General features: G+C 43.9%; 1 protein-coding gene across 9 annotated transcripts in view; it reads left to right on the top strand.

Moving 5' to 3' along the window:
- The first annotated feature begins 293 nt into the window (after positions 1-293).
- The window catches only part of Tsc1 (TSC complex subunit 1), a 50,418-nt gene continuing 24,303 nt past the window's right edge, over positions 294-26,408 (top strand). For 3 of the 9 annotated variants that reach the window (XM_055600047.1, XM_055600045.1, XM_055600043.1), the window contains exons 1-8: positions 298-503; positions 10,417-10,479; positions 17,212-17,397; positions 18,915-19,018; positions 19,865-20,017; positions 20,887-21,031; positions 22,301-22,455; positions 22,826-22,899. In XM_055600047.1, the coding sequence (XP_055456022.1) occupies positions 17,292-17,397; positions 18,915-19,018; positions 19,865-20,017; positions 20,887-21,031; positions 22,301-22,455; positions 22,826-22,899 (737 nt within the window). In that variant the 5' untranslated portion in view covers positions 298-503; positions 10,417-10,479; positions 17,212-17,291. Of the gene's footprint in view, positions 533-779; positions 981-10,416; positions 10,480-17,211; positions 17,398-18,914; positions 19,019-19,864; positions 20,018-20,886; positions 21,032-22,300; positions 22,456-22,825; positions 22,900-26,408 lie in introns of those variants that run through there. The other 6 variants (XM_055600046.1, XM_055600039.1, XM_055600044.1 and 3 more) reach the window with 5 other exon arrangements.

Below are 26,408 nucleotides of genomic sequence, written 5' to 3'. Positions count from 1 at the left end.
AGTGGTGGCGGGTGTGCCAAAGGCACCTGGCTCAAAGGGGCCAGAGCTCTCACAGCGCCTAACCAGCCGGCTTGTTTGTGACTCTGCCTGCTCCCGAGCGCGCGCCGCCTGTCACCGTCACGTGGCCGCCCCTCCCCACCCCACCCCTCGGTGGCTGGAGAGGCTCCGCCCCCCGCGCCGGCCCTTCTTTCGGCCTCCTTCAGAGTCACAAGATCTCAGTGAGGCCCCCACCTTCGCGATCCTTCCGCCGTCCCCGCCTCCACATTAAAGTCTTTTTCGGTTTTATTTTTCTCGGCCAGCTTGTATCGTCATAAGTGGCATATCCTGTCCCATCTGTAGAGGCTGAGGCATTGGTCATCTGGTACTGAGCTCGGGTCGCAGGAGGGACCCGGGTAGGGACTCTTTTTCGTAGCGGAGGCCTCCGCCGTTCGGGACGCTGCACGCCAGGGGGAGGTGCTGCGCGTCCAAGATGGCGGCGCCCTGTAGGCTGGAGGGACTGTGAGGTAAACAGCTGAGGGGGAGGAGACGGTGGGTGAGTACGGGGGGTGTTTCCCCTTCCTTTCCTTGTGGGTTTTTCAGGGCAGCCCTGGCAACGTGACCTCAGGTTGCGGAGCGCTGCGCGGCGCGTTGGACGTGTCTGGGGTCCGGAGAAGGGGGTTCAGGGAGCTTCTCCCTCGCCCTCGTCGCGCGCTGGCTCCGGCGGGGCTCGGCTCGGGCTGGCGGGGCCCAGGGCAGCTGAGGCGGGCCTGGCCCGTCCGACAGGACGGGTGGCTGCAGCTTCGGGCCTGAGGTGACCCCGCTAGCCCGCCCCCCTCGCTTGTTGCGGGGTGCGCGGCGCAGGTCAGAGACCCCGGGCCGATCGCTGAGACCTGGGGGTGGGGCCGTGGCCCGAGACGCGGCAGCAGCTGCCGGGGTTGGGGGTGAAGAATGAATGAAGGCGGCCTGTGGGCGCCCGAGGCTGCCCCGCGCCTGCTGTCTCGGTGAGTGTGTGCACGGCCGGAGTGCCTGGCTCCGGGTGGACTTGTGGATGTTTAATTGATGCTGAAAGACAGTTACCTGCAAGTCGGCAGAGGTGCTGGTTAGAGACAGCTGCTTGCCCAGCCGCTGCTGGCCTCTCATTCATTCATTTGGGGAGCTGGAGGACCCGCAGCCTTCCGTCCCAGACATCTTTTAGAATCCAAGCACTTTCTTTGTGTTGTGGGTTAAAGGAGTTTGGCTTCGTGCGTTTGGGTTCTGGGATGGGAGAAACGTGGGGGTTAGGCGGGGTGTGCTCACCGGTAACTGCAGCTCTTAGTTGCAGGGGCTAGGGGCTACAGGGGCTAGGGGATAGGCACTGTTGAAGTGCTTCGCAGCCATCCTCTCTTTGCTTCTGGACAAAGGAGAAGCAATCTGCAGCCTTCCTAGATTAAGAAACTGAGGCCTGGAGAAATTGGGGTAATTTGCCCAAGGCCACACCCCCCTCGTCTGAGAGAGCACTGAATTGAGGTCCGATTAGTTTCATTTTGTCTGCTGTTTGATAAAAGCTGTCCTTTTATTTAGTGATTGTAGTTAATCATTTGACCAAAGTGTGTGTGCGTGTGTGTATGTGTGTGTTTGTGTGTCTGTATGTAATTTTGAGCAGGGTGCATTTTGGTTTGTATGTCTTACGTTTTTGTAGGGTGAGTGAGTTTGTTAGTCCAATTAGATTACAAATTATTTTGTATTTTTCCATAAAACCGATGGCATTCACTGCAAAAAAAGAATGCTGAAACATTTACTTAAAAAAATAAAGTATAGAATTAACACTTAACTTTATGTAGAGTACACTGTGAAAGTACTAAAATAGACTAATGCTCTTCCGAGATATTTTGACTTATAACTTTAGGATCAGTTTGGAGTCAGTAGCATTCAAACAGGCTGGGAAAGTGCATCAGTAAATTCCAGGAAGCCACACAGAGCCTAATCTTCTGGGAGCCTTTGATTTACTGAGCAACCCACCTGTGATTCTTAAGTTGAGCATCGCTGAATAAACCTGGGATATGCAAATAGGAAAACTGATTTAGAGTTGTGTAAGGAAATGCCCCTTTAACAGTCATACATCAGGCAAACGAGGCTCCTCAGACTCCTTTAACCACCTCGAGTAAATGTAAGGGGTATTTATAGAGGATGTGAACAGAAAATACCTTCTTACTAAAGTTAATATTTTCTCTAAAAACACCCTTACATCATGGGGCTAGAAGGGCAGATGATGTAAGCTTTCTAAGCCTCATGCATTTCTTGGTGTCATAAGTGCTTTGTATGTCCCTAAATTCCTAGTTAGAAGGAAGCAGGCTGCCAGCTTTCCTGCATGTATTCAATAAGCTGAAGTGCGTGCAGTCTTGTGTCTCGGTGGCATTCTTCCTCCCTGGCGTAAGAAGAGAGTTGTGTGGTTCTGCTGTGGCTGTGGTGTGATGCTTTCATGCAGGCTTAGCTTTGCTTAAGAGATATAACTGAACCTTCTGACTAGGGCAGATGTAACACAAACCTGAGATGTAATGTTTACATGAAGACAGAACTGTCCAAGTAGGAGTCCCAAACCAATTCATCTGAATCTCTGTGCATGCAAGCATCTGGCCCCATAGTAGGTATACCTGTGTATTCTGTCCTTGAGACTAGATACCCTGTGCATGTTTGTTTGGTTTGGTTTGGTTGGTTGGTTTTGGGAGAAGTCTGCTTCTGTGTACCAAAGAGGTAGGGGATCATGGGCTGAAAGTATCGTTTTGGCTATTTGCTTCTTTCAATTTGTAGTTTATTGCAGAGGCCTTTCTTAAGCTATCTTCTAGCCTATTTGTGAAGTTGTGGGTGAATTTTGATCTTTGCACACAGCTGGCTTGATCTGTTCTGTCCTTCAAAGTGTTCGAAGCTGCAGGTATGTTTAGTTTTGAATTCCAGTGCCATCCTGAGCTAACATTAGCTCCTCCTGGAACTGACTGGATATCCTTGAGTGCCAGGTTTCTGTGATTCAGAGTCTTCCTGAGCTTTAGGAAATATTTTGACCGATGTTAATTGGTCTTGACTCTATGGTAAGTCATAGTTCTAAAATGACAGAAAATGAGTGACTCTCGGGCTGGATGGCAGGGTGAGCTTGTTTATCCTTTAAACATTGTTTCCCTGTATGTTCTTTTATAAATCTCCCTTTAAAAGAAAAGTTTTACTGATCATATAAGTAGCTGCAGGCATGAATGAAAAGTATATAAAATAGTTCAGACTTTTGTTGTTGTTGTTTTGTGCATGTGTGTTTTAAAACCTTAGATCATCAGTTGATTACTGTGTAATAGAGTTTTGTGTGCATACTCAATTTTTTTTGGTGTGAATATTCATTTAAATTGCCGAGACTTCACATTAAGTAACAAGAATAATTTTTTCTTAAGTCTGTAGTTGCTAAAAAAATTACAAATTTAATGTCACTTTTAATGGAAAAGAATAAAAAGATACACAGATTTACATACATATAAAAGATGTGTGACCTTAGGACCTTGTCAGTTTCTTCTAGTTCCTCCTTTTTTGGGGGAGGAGGTATACAAGAAATAGAAAAAGTAAAAAGGTATACTTTATAGCTGAATGAGTTCACATTGACATCTAATGAATAAGATGCCTTACATGCACAGCATTATCACCAAACAAGGCATGCTGTAGTTACTTTTGGCAATTGGTCATGATGTGAGGAAATTGGGCTGTAGGGTCATGATGCATTTGGTGTCTTATGCTGGTGATGGGCTAGAGCAGGGCAGGGTGGAGATGGAGGATAGATGCAGTGCTTTTCGGCCTGTGGTGGTTAAACTTGTGTTACATTGTGTCTCTTAGAGAGAACAGTAGCAAATTTGAAGTGTATCAGTTTTAAGTTACAGAATGGTGTTATTAGTGTCACAAGTACCTGTTAGTAAATGACTGTGCTGCTAAACACTCTGTACTCTAGAATACATTTTGTTAGTGGTAACATTGTATAAAAGTGTATGTTCTGTGCCAAGCACAGCTAAGTGTTTTCATGTCTGATCCCCCTTTATTCTTTCTATAGCCTTGAGGAGGATAGGAAAGGATTTTGAGACTTGTTGGGCTGAAGATGAACTTTGTTTGATTGCCTTCAGAACCCAAGTATTTAATGTTGGGTTGAGATAAACTGCCTAGTCCATTAATCTCCTAAAGTAACCCATAGGTTAGTAGGATTTTATTTTATTTTATTTTATTTGAGGCAGGGGCTCAGGAAATGTAGGCTAGTCTGGAATTAGTGTGTAGCCAAGGCTTTCCTTGTGTTTCTAAAGCTCCTGTCTCCTCTTCCTGATTTCTGGAATTACTGTTGTGCATAGTCATGTCTGAAAAGGTAGTTGTTTTTAAACTTTTGGGGGACAAACCTATTCTTTTTTAAGGTCTGTAAAAATCTGTGGGCCAATGTCTTCTGCATTTGACACCCCCAAATACATATAGATAATGGGATTTTGGAAATAATGTTACAAATTTTATGAACCTTGCTTAAAGCCCAACCAATCATTTTAGGCAGCTTACTGCTCTTGAGAACACATTTGGAGGCTAAAGAGCTGGCTAAGGGTTAGTTAAGGGACTTGGGTTAAACTCCTGGCAGCCACATAAGGGCTCACAACCATCTGACTCCAGTTCCAGGGGCATCTGACAGTCCTCTTGCCTTCGCAGGTGCCAGACATACATGTGCTTCACAGACCTACATTCAGACGAAACACTTGCACATATTAAAAAATGAAACAAAACAACAACAAAACAGCAAAGCCTACACACACACTTGGGCTTTATTAAACTGAGAGGTAGGAAAGGCCTTTTTTAAAAAAAATTCTTACGTATTTATTTTATTGCAATACTGGGAGTTGAATGCAGGGACTTGGTAGGTGCTAGGCAAACACTCTACCAACTGTGCTACGTTAGTGGTCCCAACATTTATTTCATTTGTGTGGGTATGTACATGTGGAGGTCAGAGAATAACCTCAGGTGTCATTTTCAGGAACACTATCTACCTCCTTTGAGATAATGTCTCTCACTGGCCTGGAGCCTGCCAGTTAGACTAAGACTGGCTGACCACTGAGCTCAGGGTGTCTCCCTCTACCCCCCGCCCCAGCACTGGGCTGTCTGTGTACTACCCTGCCCAGCTTTATGTAGATGCTGGGATCAAACTTAGACCTACCAGGCAGATGCTTCACCAGGCTCTCAGTTACTTTTTGTTTGCCATGACAGAACAGCATTTAATTTGGGGCTCACATTTCCAGAGGGGTAGAATACATGACTATCATGGTGGGGAGCATGGCAGCAGGCAGGCAGGCAAGCATGGTGCTTGGGCAGTAGCTGAGCACTTACATTGGATCCACAAGCAGGGTTGGGGTGTGGGAAGGAAGAAGGAGAGGAGAGGGAGAAAAGTATATGAATGAGGGAGAATGTAAGAGGAGGAGCTAGTTAACAATGGTGTGGGCTTTTGAAACCTCAAAGCCCACCCTCAGTGGCAACTCTCCTCCAAGAAGACCAGACCTCCTAAGCCTTCCCAAACTGTTTCACCAACTGGGGACCAAGTATTCAAATATGTGAGCCTGCGGGGATAAGGGTAAGCTGTAGTCTTAGCCCTGAGGGCTACCGTTCGTTCGTTCGTTCATTCATTCGTTCATTCATTCATTCAGGTTTTTTGAGACAGGGTTTCTCTGTGTAGCCTTGGTTCTCCTGGGGTTGCTTTGTAGGCCAGGCTGGCCTCAAACTCGAAGAGAGAGATCAGCCTACCTCTGCCTTCCCAAGTGCTGGGGTTGCAGGCGTGTGCCACCACTCCTGGCTCTGAGGGCCACCTTTTAAAGGTGAACATGCATGCTGTTTGTGTTACAAGCCACTTTCCTAAGCTTCTGTTAGATTCTCTGTTAAAAAAAAAAAAAAAAAAAAAAAAAAAAAGATTCTCTGTGCTTCAGTAATAGTTTTGCCTTAGGTACCATACTTAGAAAGTAATCATTCTGGGCATGGTGGTGCACACCTTTAATCCCAGCACTCAGGCAGAGGGAGAAGTATTTCTGTGAGCTCTGGGCTAGCCTGGTATACACAGAGTTCCAGACCAGCCAAGGCTATACAGTGAGGCTTTGTCTCAACAAACAGACAAAAATTTATAAAGAACTTAGGTGTGTGACATACTAATGCTTATTAGGCTTGGCATTCAGTCTGTGCTGGCACCTTGGGTACCTGGTGGGCCTATTACATTTGCCTAAGTTTTGCATATAGATTTTTTTTCTTTAGTGTTTCTTGTCTTCACCACTTTTTTCTCCCTGGGTTTTCTTTCCCCTACTCCACCCCCTACCAAGATTTATCTTATTGTTGTTATTTTTTTTAATTTTATGTTTGTGTGTGTGTGTGCACACACCTGAGTGTACGTATGTGCACCGAATGTGTCCAGGTGCTCGAGCAGTCTGGAAGAAAGCGTCAGTACCTTTGAACTGGAGTTACCAACGGTTATGAGCTGCCATGTGGTTGCTGGGAACTGAACCTGCGTCCTCTGCAAGAGCAGTTTATACACCTAACTGCTGAGACATTTCTCAAGAAGCCCCACCCCCATTGCAGGTTCTTGACCTTTAGTGGTGATGGAATCACCTCAAAGGTTCATTGCCTAAGATTTATATTCAACTCCAGGGCAAGGCTCAGGAACTTCTCTGCCTTCCTTTTCTTCTTTGTCTCCCTCCCCTTTAAGAACATGCATTTCTAGTCAGTTCTTGGCCACTGTTGGTGATGTGGGGACTGCACTTGGGAGAAGCACTGCCCTGTGCTGTTAAGCCCTGTGCCTTTCTACCCTAGACTATGTCTTTGTTCTTTGAGATATGTTCTCTCTCTCTCTCACTCTGTAGCTTTCACTGATGTAGACTCACTTTGTAGTCCAGGCTGGCCTTGGACTTTTCATAACCCTGCCTCACTTCTCTAGGGCTGGAGTTACATGCAAGAGCTGTGACACTTAGCTGCCCTGGGTTGTTTCTGTTTAGGAAAGCTCAATATGGTGACTTCTTGAAATATGCATGTAATATCTTTTATTTGTTTTATTTTATTATTATTTTTTGTGACAGTTTTGCTCTGTTGCTCAGGCTGGGATTCACTACAAGTCCATGTCTCTGCCTCTAAGTGCCAGATCACAGGTGTGCGTCCCCATGTCCAGCCTGCATTAATTTTTTTGCTACATAATTTTGTTCATGTTAATTGTCAAAATTGAACCATTATCTGTAGGAAAAAAAAAACATGCCTTGTGGAACTTAGCTGTGATCCTGTGGTACTATGTCTAGAGGGTTTGTCCCCTTTGGAATTGAGTGAGCTTAGTGACCTGTCCATTATCCACTGACAACTCTATGGACAGAAATTATAAGTGGACAGTCTAGCATATTAGAGCTATTTTCTAGGCTTCTGTGACCTGGAGAAATTCTATAGTTGCTAAGACTATAAATCACACCTACACCATCAGCTCTTTTGCCTTTTCTTCCTTTTTTTTTTTCAAAGATATGAAAAATTATTTCTACAGCATTCTGCCTGCACACCAGAAGAGGGCACCAGATCTTACTATAGATGGTTATGAACCGTCAGGTGGTTGCTGGGAATTGAACTCAGAACCTCTGGAAGAATAGTGAGTGTTCTTAACCTCTGAGCCATCTCTCCAGCTCCCCCCCTTTCTTCCTTTTGTGTCCAAAGATAAAGAATTAAATCAAGTGTCTAATCTGTTTGGGTGCATTGGTGCTGAGAGCATCTTGGTTCAGTTAATAGGATATTAAGTTACCTTTTAGTCCCTGAATTAAGACCAAATAGTCATAGCAGTATGGCACTTCTGTTATACTGGTCTGTCTCAAGTATACTTGGTGATGTAGGAGTCTGTGCATCAGTCTGTCTGAATTGCCTCAAGTTTTTATTGACCTGAGAAGACTTTTGTATATTACAGGCCAGTGTGCATAGAGCTTTCTGAAGTGACTTGACATCTGTCTCACCCGAGCCACTGTCCTGACAGAGGCAGTCCAAAGATGGGTGCAGGTCTTGCTAATGACAGCTCTTGCACTGGAGCTCATGTGTAATCCCCAATACATAAACAATCTGGCAATATCTAAAGGCTGAAATTAAATGAAGATACATTGTGATAACCAGCCACCAGTGTTTTTTCTTTTTACACCATGCTGACACACAAAGCCCATGTCTTCCTTAAGCCTGCTTTCTCTTTTTATCCAAAAAGGCTGCTTATGGGAATGAGGTTACAGTGAGCACGACTTTTAGGTTAAATATTGAGGAAGAAAACTCTGAGGATCCAGGGGCACTTGCCCTTTTCCCTCCTATCTTTTGAAGAAGTAGGGGAGCTGATACTGCTCTTATGTTCTGATGACTGTTTATACCACCCCTCACCTCCATGGAGGTTGATGCTTCACATCTCACTTTACTGATGTGAATATTATGCCCAGTAACACTCCTCTCCCCCTGGCAAGATTTAAATATAAGTGAATAAGTGAACACCAAAATAGAGTACTGGTAGATAGGTGCTAGTGTACCACAGAAAACTGATGCCAGTTCAATCCCATTACTGTATCGTTAAGCACAGAGGTAAAGAGATGAAGTCTTACTGTTGAGACAAACCCCACTTAGATTCCGTAGTGTTCCGTCTAAGAAAGTGGCCTTAGCTGGGCAAGCCAGGAGCTCACCTTAGTGTGTCCTAATTTTAGCCTCACCTTGAGCACTTCTTTTCAGGTAGAAGATCCAAGTGGGATTACTTTATAAGAGGAAGTCAGTGTGACTCACTGATTAACAGTTCATACTGAGGTTCTGAAAATGAGAGGCTCCTGCAATAGCTCAGCTCTGTTACTTAGTGGAATGGAAGTAGCTAGGTAGTATTTCTTACTTGCAAGGTCTGGCCAGACCTTTGGTAGGGCTAGCAGCCAACAGTAGTGCCCACAGACTTGCAGTGGCCGCTGAGACAGTTGGCAGGGCTCCTTGAATGTGTGCCACATGGTGCTGTGATCACCCTGCCGCTGGGGCAGAGACTGTGTAGGAAAGGTGCTTAGTCCTGTTGTTGATGCAGGACTGGGTACTCCAGAGCTTGTCCTCTACCCCGGGTAAGCAGATGTCTATTGGCAGTCAGTGACGCTAATGGTATCCTAGGGACACACTGAGTGGATAGCTTTTCCTCTTGGGTATCAGGTACCAAGATATTCCTGTGACCCCTGTCCTCATAGAGCGTACAGTCTTCAATCAAATAATCCCCAAACATAGGGTTAAGAACCTGTACATTTTGAAAAATGTATTGATTACATATTTATTTGTTTTGTGTGTATGTGTGTGGGCACACTCAGTACTGTTCATCTGTGGAGGTCAGAGAACAATTGGAAAGAGTTGGCTGTCTTCTACCAATCATGGTTTCTGAGGATCAAAGTTAGGTTCTCAGGCTTGGTGACAAGTACTTGTACCCACTGAGCCATCTCACTGGTTCTGAAGGGCTCGTGGTTTAAAATCAAACTAGAATATATATTCATAGATAAACTTATTTGATATGGATAATGAATAGCATGGACACGGGTAGAGGAGAAGGAAAGTAGAGAAGCCGCTGCTGAAATATTTTATACCTGCCATGTAGGATTAGACTTAGTCTGTGCTGCTTGAAGGTAAAATCAGGCTTTGTACATTTACCAGCCCCTGTGGCAGCTTCTGGGGCCAAGTCCCTAGTAGGCTGCAGCTGCTCCCCAGTGTGTCCAACAGTTCCTTATACTTGCTTAATGGGGTTTTAGGAAGTGACCAGAAGAGGCTGCTGGTGGGTCAGGAGCCTGGCCTAATGGGGTATGGCAGTGAGAGGGAAGAGGAGGCCTAGGAAGAATGAAGAATTAGCTGAGGCGAGGGCAACATTTTAGGTATGTGGCTGGATGTGCCTGCTGCTCAGGTAGGGATCTGATGCCTTCTTGACTGAGGAATTTAAATGCTCTGAAGGCAACATAGTAAGGTTGAGAGGGGGTGTGGCCTGTGAGAGCATGATGATGCAGGCCCACTAAGTACTTTCACTTGTCACTGACCTCACTGATACAGACACTCTTCCAAGGTCCTCACTGGAGCTCAACATCCTGTGTGGGTATTGAGGTTGAGGACATTCTCACTTTACCCAGAAGATAATCCAAGACAAGACATTAGTGACTTAGTGAACAGCCCAAGGTTACAGAACCAGTAAGTACATGGAGGAGCTAATGTTTCAATAGAGAGCCTATCCTAGAGCCACCGTACCCTCTTGCTGTTAGGGCATAAGAGAGGAGGCTGTGGTTTCAGAGCTCACTGCAGTGGGAAGCAGGTGACCACCTGCCAAGGATGTGAGGCAGAGTTGTGCTAGACCAGTCTAAACTCCCTTCTGATCAGGTCTCAGGTTTTCCTTCATTTTAAGGTTACTATCAATACAAATGTTGTGTGTTTTCTCTGCAGTGACCATGAGAGACACCAGGCTGACAGCACTGGAAACTGATGTAACAACTGACCCCAGGACAGGTAAAGTGTACATAGGAGGGAATGTCTCACCTTGCTCATGGGTGCCCCAGTGTCCAGATGCTTCCTTATTTGCTGGTTTAGTGTTTATGGTCTTTGCTTCCTGCCAAGCACTGGAGTATCTATGGCTTGAGGTAGCTAACCACATCACCAGTGACCTCCTAAATGCTGTTTGATGCCAGGCACTGATTATATAAATACATGGTTTTCCTCAAGTATACTTGGTTTATTTCCATTCTATAGGAGAAGAATTAGGCCCAGAGATGAAAGTCAGTTCTGTAACTAGCAAATTCTAGTTTTAGCCACTAATTAAATTGAGGCCTAAAGTAAGTCATTTACTCAGAGATTTTTAACCCTGGCTGGGCCTCAGGAATCTACTTTGGATTCTATAAACAAACTGGATGCCACATCTAGGCCTCAGCCTGTAACCTGCTGTGTAGTAGGGCCTGGGCCTTGTCATTTGTAGATTACAGATGTTCTACCATGCATCATGCGCTGAGACCTCCTGGGTTAGCACTTTGTCATCTTGATGTGTTTGTATCTATTTGTACTCTTAAATCAGCTTTTTGGATACATTATTTTCTTTGTTGGCTTTTAAGAATCAGGGGAGTCTCCAAGTCCTAGAATATACCCTATATAATGTTACTGAGGCTCTGTGAGTTTAGTCTAAGTAGTCTACCTGCCCTTTGAGCTACAGTCTTTAGTTTATTAGCAGAGGTGATGTTACAAGTTGTTGTGATAAATGCCTGACAAAAGCAACTGGAGAAAGAGAAAGGGTTGGTCACAGTTTGACACTCTTGTCCTTCACGGCAAGGAAGTTATGGTGGCAGAAGCTTGAGGCAGCTGGTCACATTGCATTTATGCTTGAGAAACAGAGAGAGGTGAATGCTGGTGCTCAGCTTATTTGCTCATTTTTATCCATTCTGGGGCCTCAGCTCACAGAGTATTGCCACCCACTCAGGCTAGCTTTACTCCGTTCCATTAAATCGTTACAGCAGCACCCTCACATGCCTACCCAGAAGTGTGTTTCCATGGTGATTTTCAATCCCATCAAGTTGACAATGAAGATTAGCCCATGCAGGTATCAGTTGTCATGCTTGTGTGCTGTACAGGAATCAGGGAAGGTGGAAGGGGGTTTATTCTACAGTCTTCATACATACACTGCTAATGTGAGTCATTTCATGGTCAGTGGTAGCTACTTTGTCTGCCACTGCCTCACTTTTGTCATGAGGATCATAAAGTATAGTTAGATTTCACAAACAGGGACTTAGTACAGATGGCAGATGGCTTTACATATTTAGAAAGTGGATGTGTCTTTCTCTCAAGAATGAGAGAACTTCATGGGTCTGACTCTCAGTTTTCAGTTTCTTCATGTGTTCTTCATGCTGCCCCTTCTCACCTTCTCACTGTGTAGTGCAGACTGACCCTCATCCTCTTGTTTTAGTGCTGGGAATGTGAGTGTTTGCCACCACACTAGGCTACCTTCCCCCTTTTAGAATTTCACCAAATATGAGCTCAGAGTCAGAGGGTTAAGTGTTGAGAGCAGTGACGCCCAAGTGCAATTTCACTGTTATTAAAAATAAATAAATGAAATAATAAAATAAATCTCAAATTTTATTAAGCATTTTTTTTATCATTACAATTTCATTACCATAGCAGTCAGATTTTAAAAGTGTTAAATTTTCGCGTAGCAAAGGTGCTTTATGAGCACAAAACAGCAGATTGTCTTGTGATCACTGTGTCTGCCACGTGTGTGGCACCCTCTGAGCAGGCACACCGGGCCCTGTCATCAAGCCACATTCAGGGAGTTTCCAGTAGGAGCTCATAGTTTCGAAGGCCTCAGCCATCTTTCAGTTCACTCCTAAGCTGCCACGGAGTGCTGGTAACTCACAGTTCTCATTCCAGCAGCTTTTGTTAATAGGCTCAAAAGTTAAGCATTTTTATAAAGAATATTAAAACTTGGCTATGAATAAAAATATTTTGCTATTTTATTTTTTCTTAACATTGTTTTCCTTCTCTGGTTTTTGTATACTTTTTTGTTGTTGTTGTTATTGGGTTATTTTGTTTGTGGTGCTGGGGATAGAACCCAGGCCCTAACATATTAGGCAGGCTCTCTACCATTCAGGTATACCAACTCTTTTCATGTCCTTCATGTTTTACTATTGGTGGTAGTTATGAGTTTGTTTTGTAATTTTTTTTAAATATAAAGTTGAAGTAAAATGATTGATTATTTTAAATTTTGTTTTGTTTTCGAGACAGGGTTTCTCTGTGTAGCCTTGACTCTCCTGGACTTGCTTTGTAGACCAGTCTGTTCTCGAACCCACAGAGATTCACCAGCAGAGTCTGCCTCCCTGAGTTCTGGGATTATAGGCGAGCACCATTAAGCCTGACTTGATTCCTTATCTTTCTTTGATTTATCCTACAGGATGGAAGTATTCTAAACATGCTACTGCTTCTGCTGCTGCTGCTACTACTGCTTCTCTTCCTCCTCCGCCTCCTTTTCTTCTTTTTCCTGACAGGGTTTTTCTATGTAGGTTGGTTTTTCCTGAAACTTACTTTGTAGATCTGCTGGCCTCAACCTCACAGAGCTCTGCCTGCCTCTGCTTCCTGCCTCCTGAGTTCGCCAACACCACCCAGCATGATTTTCTTCTTGAAAGACTGAATTAAGTACAATACATATAGGTTATTTTGTTTGTTATAAAGTTCAAACACAATTCTGTAACATTTCTTGGGGACATTCAGGGCTGGGGCTAGCTTTGCAATTATAGTTGCTTGTCAACCAGCGTCAAGGCCAGAATTTAATCCCGGGGATCCTCATTGTTGAAGAGGAGTCCCAACTCCTAAAAGTGGCTCTTGACCTCCATTTATGAGTGTGGTGCACGTGAGGTACATACACACAGATAAGCAAATAAAAGTTCTTAGAAAATAATTTTGTGAAATTTTGACTAAGATAGAATTTAGCTTTCATGTTATTTAAATTTTCATAAGTGATTGCTCAAAGAACATACAAGTCATCTAAATAAACTAATCTTTTAATATTTGTGTTAATTAATATGTCAAGTGATTTAAATGTTCTTGATTGGGGCTGGTGATGGAGTTCAGTGGTGGAATGTTAGCCTTCTATGTACAAGGTTCTGGGTTAGATCTCCAGAACTGTTTGGAAAAAAAAATCACATATAGCATTAACTCACTTTTTTATTTTTATAATTACACATTTTGTCCTTAAACTGAAAGAATTTTGACTTATAATACACAGGCTTTAGGTTTTGTCTTGAATGTTTTATTTGAGTGAACAGGTGTGAACTGTTAAATAGTCTAAATATACTTCTTGTCCATAACAGCAATGTCTTGTAGCTAAATGTGATGTGAACCCTGTGGTGATGTCTCATACACACAGATAAAAAAATACTCCCCACTCAAGTAGTCGACTCTTCAGCTACAGCCTTTCAAAGACTAGCACTTTGGCCTGTCATAAGTATGGAGACTGAAAGTTAGATCCTACTTTCCCTGCTGTTGAGACCAGGATGTTCCATATGGTCAGAGTCGACTAGTAGCTGTAGAGGGTCAACTTGGTTGAGGGTTCCGTATGATTAGAAAGTTTCTTTTATTCCAAGTAGTGCCAACAGCCTCCTGCTCCTTTAAATCAAGTGGTCAGAGGAAGCTTCTCAGATGTGGTCCTCTGAGCAGATGGCTGAAGAGACACAGCCACAGGGGTGTGGGGGAAGCTCTAGCAGTATAGAGAAGAGCAGCTATGAAGGTCTGGCTAACATGCAAGGAGACACACAGTGGCTTAGGGTGAAGAGGCAGAAGTAACGGGCATATGACGGGGTGGTGTAGGACACTGGTGAGTTTGGCCCTGATTCTCCAGGGGAAGGCGCTGGCTGATTTTAAGTGGGAGCCATCCTGATTCCCATATTTTAAAGTTCCTGCACACCGAAGGCAGAGTGAGGGGGACTGCTGTTCTCTTGTCTACAAAAGGAAGATGGTGAGGGCTGGGCTTGGGGGTGTGGCAAAAGGGATACAGAGCAAAATGAAGAGGCTTGTAGATAGGTATGTGTGGGGTTGGGGGTCTTGGAGTGTCAGGGATGTCATCCAGGGTGTTTGTCTTTTTTAGAGATCCAGAAGACAAGCAGAGCAGCAGGTGTGAGAGTCGGGAATAAGTGCTGAAGGTCATGACACCTTTACATGAGCAGGGCCTTCCATGTGGCAGTGTGGCATTAATCCATCAAGATAATAATAAAAGGAAATGTTACTTAGCCCTGTAGCATGCAGAAGTGGTTCCTTGGGTTCTGTCTTTTGAATGCTCCAGAGTGGTCTTTCCTATAGTATGTCACTTTGGTAGCTGCACAAGGATATGTCACTGTGTCTGTGGTCCTGACTTTCTGCAGGCTGAGGTGCATCTAATCAATCTAATTGCCTGCCTGCTGAGGTGCAGGCAATCAAGTGGAGACACTTCCTCTCCCTTTGCACACTCACTGAGCCCTCTCTGTTTCTTTGGTGAAATATCTAGAAGTTTTCATCATACCTACCATGTCTGTCTTAGCACTTTATACTTGTATTCCCTAAGTCTAAGTTAATGTTCCTGTCTGGGGGCTGATTTCAAAGCTTGTGATTTAGCTCTCATGAGGGCTTTCCAGACTGTCAAAGGGCTTGAACTGGGGTTACTGATGGAGAATCTCACATAAAACCTACGATTTATATCCTGCCTAGGGATTAAAAACTAGATCTTTAAAAAGTGTATTTTAGAACTACAGAGAAAAAATTATTGCCCAAAACATTCTGATATGTTTTGGAATAAAACTTCCTCTTTGTACCCTGTAAGCCTCCACAAACCATTGTTCACCAAAATCTCATTTACAGTTTGGAAACAAGCTGAGCCAGTTGTCCTAACAATGTGTGGATGGTGGGGTGGACACCATCTAGGTTTGGAACTGCCTTCTCTACTGCCTCCATTTGGATAGCTAGCCTGGCATTACTATCTTCTGACTACATAGAAGACAGAATCTTGCTAACCTTACAAGAGATAAAATAAAACCAAACTTGGGACAGAATATTTGAAATTTATGAATTGCCTTCTCTATCACTACCTGGAAAATTCTTTTGTGACTTACTGGCAGTAAGTATAGGGATTAACTAGGTAACGGTGTTCTTCTGAAGTTGTCCTAAGACGGTGGCTCAAAGCTGTTTCTGTGCCTGTTGTGGGATCCAGCTAGTCAGTGAGAAATGTTCAAACCTTTGCTCAGGGATTGGATTACAGACAATGAACTACTATGCTTGGCTTTAGTTGGATTTTCATTGGCATGATGTTTCTCAAACAGGCTTTTATATCACCTGTTTAAGAAATCTGGAAAGCTGCACATAGTGGAGCTGCACATAGTGGAGCTGCACATAGTGGTGTGCCTTTAGTCCCAGCACCCAGAAGACAGAAGCAGGCAGATCTCTGTGGGTTCAAGGCCAGCCCAGTCTATAGACTAGGCAACCCAGGGCTGCATAGTGAGACCATTTCTTTAAAAATAGACAAATATCACTTGGAGCTGCATGAGGTGATGGATGCCTATAATCATAGTCGTATGGAATCTGATGTAGAGGCTTGCTTGAGCCCAGGGCTTCCAAGATCAGCCTAGGCAATATAGCAAGACTTCAACTCACAAGGGGGAAAGAAAACTCAGAAGAATTGCCTGGGTGTTATTAGAATGTGGATGCCTGGGCCTAAACATTCCAGGCAGTTACCAAATCAAACCTAACAATTATTACTATGGCTTCCTCAAGACAAAAAGTAGGGATGTACTTGTTTATCCCTTTGGGACATCCTGATTCTCATTTGTAAAATAAAGCTAAAACGTGTTTGCCTCAAGTTGCTATGATGATACACATTTAGTCCAATGTCACATTTATAGGTTTGGGGCTCCAGCATTGGGCAGATCTGGGTTCATTTTTCTTCTTCTCCCCTGGTTTTGCCTCTTGCTCTTTTTGTGACCAAGAGTAAAAAGTTTGTTAGCTTTCACTCTCTATAAGGTAGATGGCATGTGCTCATCATATGGCAGTAGTATCAGGAGCATATACAATGATGTTTGTTGAAAGTGCACAGTGCCTCTTATAAGTAGTAAAGTCTTCGCCTTTTTTAAGCAAAGCTCTAAAGACTGTACTATACATGTGTATAGTAAAGCTTTGGGAATGAGCTGCTTTCTATATGTAAATGTGAAGATAAGGTAGTAGTTGCTCCACTTCCAGAGCACTGATTTGGCAGGTGTGTCTTAATGGTCATACAGTGCAAGCACTTGCCTATTCCCAGCAGCTTTTGGGTATGCAGTAGATATGTCCGTGAATGTTCACTAAAATCCAAAGCAATCATGGTTCACACTAGCTGTTGGGCTGGGGCCTAACCAGCTCTTCCATTTTCAGCCATTGACATTGTCATGAAGAGAGTAACATGTGCAGCTTTATTTGTGCAAACAGCTTGTCTGCTTTGTAGAGCAGGATTGAAGCAGTGTTACCCAGCACCCAGGAGACCCAGAAGCTGGGAGAACTACTGAGTAGCTGTGGTGACAGTTTCATAGAGCTCCATCAGCTTCCTAAACTTGTCCATCAGAGGACTCCCCTGCATTTCATCAGCACAGTTCTGCTAGCATAGGCTGCCCTGGATGAGTTTCTCTGGCTTGTTTTCCTGTAGGTGTTTAGTTTTTGTGCTGTCAAGTAAGAGTCACTTGTCACACTATCCGTATCCCCATTTTGCAGTCTGGTAGTGGCCCTAATGAAGAGCTGTCCAAGCCGTTAGCACACGTCCTGGAGCCCACACAGCACAGTTGAGTGAGAGAATGGCTCAGTTAGCCAACATTGGGGAGCTACTCTCCATGCTGGACTCTTCCACACTGGGTGTGCGGGATGACGTGACAACCATCTTCAAGGAGTCTCTCAATTCTGGTAAGTAGAGAATTGTTCTCACAAGAAGAGCTTGACCTGGAGCTGAGCAGGTTGGGGCTACTATGCTAGTTTTCATCTTCAGAGGATGTGTTTAGAAAGTTCATTCTCTGTCTCTGTCTCCCTCTTTTCCTCTCTCCCTCTCTCTCTCTACCTTATTTCAGTAGTTTTCATCTTCAGAGGATATGTTTAGAAAGTTCATTCTTTTTCTCTCTTCTCTCCCCTCATCCCCAACTTGTTTCAGTATGCATTCCAAACTAGCCTGGTACATGTAAAACCCTCCTGCCTTAGCCTTCCAAATGCTGGGACTTCAGGCAGTTCTGCCGCATCAGTCTTTTAATCTGCTAGGCCAGAGAGTATCTATTGGTGGGTTCCCACTGCATTTTTTTTAAACAGCTATTACAGACCATGGAGACATAAACCCATCTTCTGCCATTTTGTCTTATAGATAGATAGATAGATAGATAGATAGATAGATAGATAGATAGATAGATAGATAGATAGATAAAATAAAAAATGTGTGTGATGTGAGAGATAGATAAATGTGTGTGGTGTGTTTACATGTGTACATGTACAACATGTGCCTTTGTGTTTGTGTGTGTGCATTTGTGTTTATGTGTAAGTGTGTGTACTTGTGTGTGTGCATTCAAACATGCTTACCTGGGTTTATGTGTACTGCATGTGTGCATGTTCTCCTGAAGGTCAGAAGACGGTGTGAAATTTCCTGGAACTAGAGCTATAGAGCCACCACATGGGTGCTGGGAACTGAATCTAGGGCCCTTGTAAGAGCAGAAAGCATTATTAACTGTTGAGCCATTTCTCCAGCCATTCATTTACTTATTTACTTATTTATGTTGTTACACATTTATTTAATTTGTGTGTGTGTGTGTGTGTGTGTGTGTGTGTGTGTGTGTGTGTGTGTACGTCCACACACAGAGATCAGAGGAGAGCATTTGGGTGTCCTCATCTTCTATCCCTTGAAACAGTGACTTACCGAATGTGGAGCAAGGCTGGTCGCCAACAGTCCCCAGTTATTTATCTTCCTGTCTCTGTCTTCTGGGGTTATAGGAATTCATGACTATTCCCCATCCCTCCAGATACCAGGATTTCTCTGTGCAGGATTTAGCTGTCCTGGAACTTGTGTAGAACCTGTGTAGACCAGGCTGGCCTCAAACTCAGAGATCCACTTGAAAGTGCTGGGGTTAAAGATGTGTGCTACCACCAACTGGCTTCATGCCCAGCTTTTTATGTGTCTTCTTTTTATATGTATTCTGGGCTCAGGTCCTCTTGATTGTACAGCAGGCACTCTACCCAGTGTGCCATACAACTATGATAGCATTTCATACATTTTTGTGTTTATTTAGGCCAATAAGCTTACAATTATCCTGTTAGTCTAGCAAATTTAAAAAGGCAAAAACAGTACTAAATGACGTTGGTTAGTATTGGAGGACATTTTCTGGCTTTATGACAACTATTGAGGGAAAAAGAAGTAAGTTGGATGAACTGCCCTTTTTGTTTAGAGCGTGGGCCTATGCTTGTAAACACCTTGGTGGATTACTACCTGGAAACCAATTCTCAGCCGGTATTGCACATTCTCACCACCTTACAAGAGCCACATGATAAGGTAAGTGCTGGGATAGAATAGCACTGCACTTTGTATGTTGTCAGTCAAGTGAGGGTGTCTGTGAACGTCCACAGCAGTTTATCCACAGCTGTCACCAGAGATACATAAAATACTTACAGGCTCTGAAAAGTTTACAAAATAGCGTCAGTTTCAGAGGCTTCTTACAGATTTTTCTTTTTAAAGAAATATTATAATTTTAGTACTATAGGAGATTAATGACAATTGAGAAAAGATCTTTAAACCTGTGCTTTGAGTAGGGTTTTTGAACTTACCAATAGGGGAAAATCCCTAAGAGTAGCCAGCTAAGTCTTATGTTTGCAGGTGAGGTTGCCTGTTCTAGGACTGCATGTTTTTACATTGCCTGCTGTGGTCTTCTTTACTCCAGGCCAGATTGCAATCCCACAGTGGCTTATATTACATTTAAGGCTAGAGCATAGATTCTTGCCTGTTACAGTAGTGTCTTCCATAGCCTGCCTTGGGCTTTTAGCCTTGGGTTGTGAGCAAGGGTGGAGAGAGAAGCTGTAGTATAGTCTTCATCCTCTTTGCAACTCCTGTGTTAAGGGGTCCTTTTTCATAAATTGCAGCTGGCCGTTCTCTCAGGCCAAAAGGAGAAAACTTTGTTTGCTAATGTAGTTTTGAAAATCTTGGATTGGGTTTACTAGCCTTTTTGTTGGAGCCTTAGCCTTTACAAGCTGAGCCATCTTTCCAGCCCAGTGGGCTTATTAAATCTTTTGGGGCCTGTATTAGAAAGAAGAGTTAAGTATTTAGAGTTTATCAGTACTGCCAGTATTTTGGTTAACTTCATATGCTTACAGGAAAATTTCTGTTGGTCTTTTACATTTTTAGCACCTCTTGGACAAAATTAATGAGTATGTAGGCAAAGCTGCCACCCGTTTATCCATCCTCTTGCTACTGGGCCATGTTGTGAGACTACAGCCATCTTGGAAGCATAAGCTTTCTCAAGCACCTCTTCTGCCTTCTTTATTGAAATGTCTCAAGGTAGGATATTTGTAAAGTTTTGAAGGAAATACTTCTGTAAATATTGTTTCTGAAAAATGGCTTAACACAAATTTGCAGGAGTCAGTTCTTTTCTTCTGCCATGTGGGTCTCAGGCACTGAACTCAGATTGTCAGACTTGGTGATAGGTATGTTCACCCATTAAGCCACTTCACTAGCTTTGGGCTAGTTTATTTGTTTATTTATATTTTATGTGTATTTGTGAGTCTTACCATGTAGTCCTAGTAGATCTGTGTCTTACTCTAGAATCAGGCTGTCTTTCAACTGGAGGCAAGTCTTCTGCTTTAGCCTCCCAACTATTAGAATTACAAGTGTTAACCTCCATGTTCAACCTGTAGTAGTCCTCTAAAAAAAAGTGAATTGGACTGGGAGTGTAGCTCAGTGGTGGAGCCTAGCATGCAGAAGGCCCTGGGTTTGGTTTCTGGTACTAGTGAGATAATGAACTAGCTCTCAGTGTGCAGTGTCCCTTAATCACTTAACAGAAAATTAGCGTCTTAGAAGTTAGTTGGTTGGGTGAGGATAGTGATATCCTGTGTCCTATGTTCAATGTAAGCTGTCTCTTATACTGTCATCCAGGCACTGGGATGAGGGTCTTGAGGATTCTGGATTTGGGAATTTCAAGCCTAGTTAAATCATCTCTCAGTTGAGATGGTGGAGTATGGGAAATGGTCCCCTAGTCTCACCACAATGGTGACAGGGCTCAGTGCTTCTTTCTGCTAAGTCTATTTCAGTGCTGTCCCTCAAATTCTTAGGGGTCAGGAAATGAGCACAAGAGGGGCTTCAGATCTGTGACCTCAGGATTCGGACCCTCATCCCAGTGCTGAGCCTGACGTCACCCTTCCCTTCTGCAGATGGACACTGATGTTGTGGTCCTCACAACTGGTGTCTTGGTGTTGATCACCATGCTACCAATGATCCCGCAGTCAGGGAAGCAGCACCTTCTTGATTTCTTTGACATCTTTGGCCGTCTCTCGTCATGGTGCCTGAAGAAACCAGGTATAACTTCAGTGTCTTCATCAGGCTTTGAAAGGGAGTCCTGTCCTTATTGTTAGCAGACATATGTTGGCGGGGGGTGGGGGTAGGGAGGAAGGATGTGTGGTATTCACTACACAGATGAGAAAATGTTTGGGTGTACCCATTGCAGGGCACATAGGAAGTGGGACTGGTGGGTGAGACACTGTCCTAATGCTGTTGGTCAGAAAGGATTGCCAGAGAAACTGAGGAACAGGAGGTACAACTTCCTAAATCTCATTAGTAAAACAGTCACAGTCTTTACCTTTGGGTGTTGTGCAGCTGAGTTTACAAATTTTCGTGTCCTCTATGCTGATGTTTACAGCCATAGCCTCACAGCTTCAGTTGTGAGGACCCATTGGTTGTGGATGGAGGAGGAGACAGGCTCCAGTGTCCTCATTAGGGCACAAGTGTCAAGTGCATGGAATTTTTTCCCATATCAGATCACATTGGCAGGCAGGGTAGCTCCTCAGAGTGATCCAGAAGCTGTCAGCTGGTGAACTGCAGTTTTTTTTTTTTTTTTCTGGTAATCTTAGCATGAAATATTCATATTAGAGGATGAAATATGTATGGTCTGTTGGGGAGACTGCTTGCAGGTCTCTGCATAGGGGCCATTGAGCACAAGCCTGGTCTGCTAGCCCTGCTCATATCTTTATGGGAGAAAGGAACAGTTACTCCTAGAGCATGGGAATTGCCATGGGATCTTGGTAAGGCCAGATTAATCGAATTATCCAAGCAACTTAAGCTAATTTCTACATCTGTAGTGTTTCTTCTTTAGTTATAAATCTGCACAGCTAAGATCATAACTTGGTTTTAAAGTCCCTTACATGCTCACTCTACAAACCCTTATGTGTTTATTATGTACCAAATATTATATGTGGCACTAGGGGAGAGAGAGAGGAAGAGTGCCTTTGCAAGACACACATGCTGAATCAGGAAAGGAATGTCACTACAGATTGTAGGGTGAGTGACTATGATACAGAGGTAGCTCCATGTTGGAAGAGTTTTTGGAGTCTTTCTTGCAGGGGTGGCTGGAGAGGAGGAGGGAGGCAGAGATGAGTAAATGCCCTTATAGGTCATAAGAAACAGATTGGAGTTTACCCAAAGGATCCACTGGTGGGTTTTAAACAAGAGCATAAGACAAATCTGCACTTGTCGTACCTTTCTGGAGCACAGTAGGAGAGCTTCAGAGAAAAAGCATGCTGGCATCCTCAAGTTTCTGTCTCTACAACTGAGCCTGGTTTCCTTCCTTAGGCCATGTGACAGAAGTCTACCTTGTCCATCTCCATGCCAGTGTTTATGCCCTCTTTCATCGCCTTTATGGAATGTACCCTTGTAACTTCGTCTCCTTCCTGCGCTCTCACTATAGTATGAAGGAAAATGTGGAGACTTTTGAAGAAGTGGTCAAGGTGAGTTAAAACAAAACACTGCCCTTTTATTTGATCCTTAGAGCTTCTTTTGTGAAGATACTTTTATAACTTTTGTATTATATGGCAGACAGGGAAATTTTGAAAAGAAATCCTTGACACCTCCACTTCAAACCTAGGTAGCTAGTCGTCTTTCTGAGTCCTTAGTCAAGAGTTGCTATTTTGTGCAGTTCGTGTCGTAGGATCATGCAGTGTCTGCTCTCTTGTGATTGGTTTCTCACCCTATTTCAAGGTTCATCTGTGTTGTAACATGTATCAGTACTTCATTCCTTTTTGTTGTCAAATAATGTTCCATCATGTGGATTTGCCACACAACTTCACATCTATAATTTGTCAACTCAAACTCTTCTAGCCAATGATGGAGCATGTGCGAATTCACCCGGAATTAGTGACTGGATCCAAGGACCATGAACTGGACCCTCGAAGGTACAGAAACTAAATTAATGACAATTTTTGAGTCTCTTAAGAGATTGAAAATGTGATCTACGGATACCTGTGGGAATACAGATGTTCCACTTGTAGAATGGGTTGGAACTTTGGATTTAGAGCATACTCCTCACAGAGAGCTACTGACTCCGTGAGCAGAGCAGAGGCGGTGACATCCAGTGACTGTCCCCAGAAGCTCAGGAAGGCTTGCATTTTGGTAATTTGAGTGGGTAGGGAGGTTAATTGGGTTGCTGAAAACTAGGAGATTACAGAAAGGCCAGATTTGGAGTAATGAGCCTCCTTGGGTCTCTTTCTCTATGATTATTGTCAGGTGCCTGACACTCTCCCACCTTGCCTCATAGGCCCTGCAGGAATTCCCAGGTGTGTCCTGAGGACCTACTGAACCTGCTGAGGTCTGCATGTCAGGCAGACTTACGATTCCCAGTGAGGGGATGGAAGTTTTCTCAGGTCACTTGGCTAAAAGGATAAGTGGGGACAGTAGGAGCCTTGGCGATGTTGTGAGGCATGCTTGTCTTTTGGCGGGGGTGTTCTGAGCTGAACTGGCTGGGACTCAGCTTTTGGCTTGTTTCTTCTGAGCCATTGCTTGACCTCTTTCCTGGGCAGCATCTCTCATTTTCTGTATTTTGTGTCTTTCTTAGTGTGTGTGTATGTTGGCAGGTGCAAACATATGTGTGTGAAGGCCAGAGGTAGGTATCTTCCTCAACCAATTCTCCATCTTATTTTTTGAGGCATAGTCTTTTCACTGAATCTATAATTCATTATAGCAAAGCACCCCACTGTGCTTTGCTGCTTTTTTTCTTTTTTTAAACTGTTTGTTTGTTTGTTTGTTTTTGTGGTAGATGTGGGTTCTGGGGACTGTACAAGCACTTTCTGACTGAGCCATCTCCCAAACTCCCACTTTGCTTGTGCTGTGCTGTATCCTCTAGCATTTAGGAAGGATGAAGTTGACTTGGCTGGGTGTGAAAGCTAAGCTGAGAGTCAGTCTCCTTCAGTGATTGGAGGCATAACTCACGGTCATTTTACTGGCAGTTTTGATGGTTTTTCTATATGGGGCTGGCAGAGTATTTCTCTGCTGGCACGATATTCTGAAATTTCCTTGTGACCTACCTTGTGTAAACCTATTGTCATTGTTCAGCATGCAATTTTTTAAGCCTTAGATTTTATTTATTGTTTTGGGCATGCCTCTCCCCCTCTGGTTGCCTGTCCTTCCTACACACCCATTGGTAACATCAAAACCTGTTTTTCCTTCCTGTCCTTTAGTCCACTTCCTGCAGGCTTCATTGGTGTTCAGCCCTCCCACTTCAGTTATTCCCACTATTGTGCTTTTTGCCTGAGTGCTCATTTTAGTTTGCAGAGTGCTTTTCTTTAGTCACCATCTTTATCTCAGAGATAGTGCCTTTTTTGTTTTCCTGCATAGTGTTTCTTCTAAGTCCTCCCCGTTTCATTCACTTGTTTTGATTTGTTCTTTTTAAGTCTTTGAGGCATTTGGCAAAGCTTTTGTGATTCTCTTGTGCTTGGGTAGGAAGACAGAGAAGCTGGTTGTGAGGTTGGGCATTTTGATCTAGAGCATTTCTGTGTGGATCTGAGCATCTTGGGGAGATACCAACACTGGGTTTGTGTTCTTTAGCTGGTCAGGTTTCTGGTCAGGTTTTTAGTAAATTCTCCTGAGCTCCAGGCTGGTGAGGCTCTGGCTGCTTCTGCAGAAGAGGTAGGTAAGGAGAGCTTGGTGGTTTGTGCGTTCAGACGGTGTACTTTCTCGGAACTGGCTTGCCTGGGATGCCATGTTCTTGCCTCTTCTGTTGAAGCTTTGTTCTAGCCTAGGTTAATTTTCTTGGAGAAAATCTCTTTGCCAGGGAATAACTAGATTCCTGTGAGGAATGTAGTCCCTTTCTGGGAACGCAGAGTTAGAAGGGACCTCAGATGCTCTGTGCTTCTCCAACAATTCCTGTCCCAGCTGCCTCCGGGTAGCTGTCTCTAGCTTCTTGCCTCTAACCTCCAGTTCCAGAAGATCTGAATGCTGTGAACTCTTGGACCCCTAAGGGTTGTGTAGTATATGCCAGCTGACTAGTGGCTTGAAGCTCTGTTTAGGACTTTGCTTCTCAAGTTGGACATGCCAGTTGGCACCTCTGTGCTGCTCTCCAGATGTGGACACTTGTGCTTGCTGTTTTCTTTCCTCCCTATGCCTTGTATTTGAAAATGGGTCTTTATTATAGATGTTGGAACTTGGGGAGATTGTACAGTGGGTGAAGATGTTCAGTCAGCCATGTTAGCTTGGGGGCCTTCCCTGTCAGCAGCACACAGCACCTCAAAATGCCTAGGGTTTTGGACCATCTGGTATTGGAAAGAAGCTCTGTTTGCCATGAGAGAGACAGAATGGTGAGGAAAGGGAGTCAGGAAGGAACATTGATAGCAAAGCCACAGAGCAGGCAATTGTACATGGTTATGTGGGACCAGGGTAACAGTAAAAGGCATTATAATATCCTAGAGAGCTCTTGAAATTAAAATGAACCCCCAAATAAGTCCTTCAGCCAAGGAACTGGAGGTACAGCTGAGACTGGCTCAGTTGAACAAAGAACAGAGGCAGGTGACTGAGAACAGCTTTAGAGTGGTGGGTGGATCCCAATAGCCAATACAATCACTTTTAAAAGGAGGACACGTTGACAGAAGAACCTTTAAAAGAAATTTTCTGAAGCTGAAACTTCTAGATTGAAGGTGTTTATCTAAGGCAGGGCTCAGTCATTGAAACGGAATGCTGCCAAACTGTCAGCTTTGTGAGATTTCAAAATACTAGACGAGTAAACCTTTCAGAAAGTTGGAAAGATAAAAACACCCAGACACTTAATAAGAACCAGAGACCAGAGGAGTAGTATTAGCTTCTCAGCTCCCTCAAGAGGTTCCCAAGTTAGAGTTCTGTGGTCTGAGGCCCTTTTAGACAGGCCAAGACTCAAAGTTACCCCAATGCCTCCCCAGCTGGCATAGAAGAGAGTTCTGCCAAGTGAGTTCAAGAAGGTTAAGGCTTGATGTAGGCTGATCAAAGAGGTGTCAGAACACCGGGCCAAGGACTAGTGCAACTTCAGAAGCGAGCTCAGTGGGGAGGGACACCAACCCTGGTAGATTCTGTATTTCATTATGCAAGAGAGACAGTGGGCTTCAGTCCAGAATGACCAGGGTAGTTCAGCTGGCATCGGACATATCGCAGACTAGAAGAAGAAAACACGCCAGGCTATACCAAGTGAGAAACTGTCAGTCTCCAGCTCTGCCATGATTGTTGCTCGCACAGTCTTAATAATTGTTTAAGTCAGCCAGACATGGTGGCAAATGCCTTCAATCCCAGTGCTCAGGAGGCACAGGCAGGCAGATCTTCAAAGTGTGAGTCCAGGACAGCCAGGGTTCTTGTTACACAGAGAAACCCTGCCTTGGAAAAACTAACTAACTAACTAACTAACTAACTAACTAACTAACTAACTAACTAACTAACTAACTAACTA

The sequence above is a fragment of the Psammomys obesus genome, unplaced genomic scaffold (assembly GCF_907164565.1).
Source record: "Psammomys obesus unplaced genomic scaffold, mPsaObe1.curated_primary_1811, whole genome shotgun sequence".
NCBI lineage: Eukaryota > Metazoa > Chordata > Mammalia > Rodentia > Muridae > Psammomys > Psammomys obesus.
The sequence above is the reverse complement of the archived record's forward strand: the minus strand, read 5'-3'. Positions and strand labels throughout refer to the sequence as shown.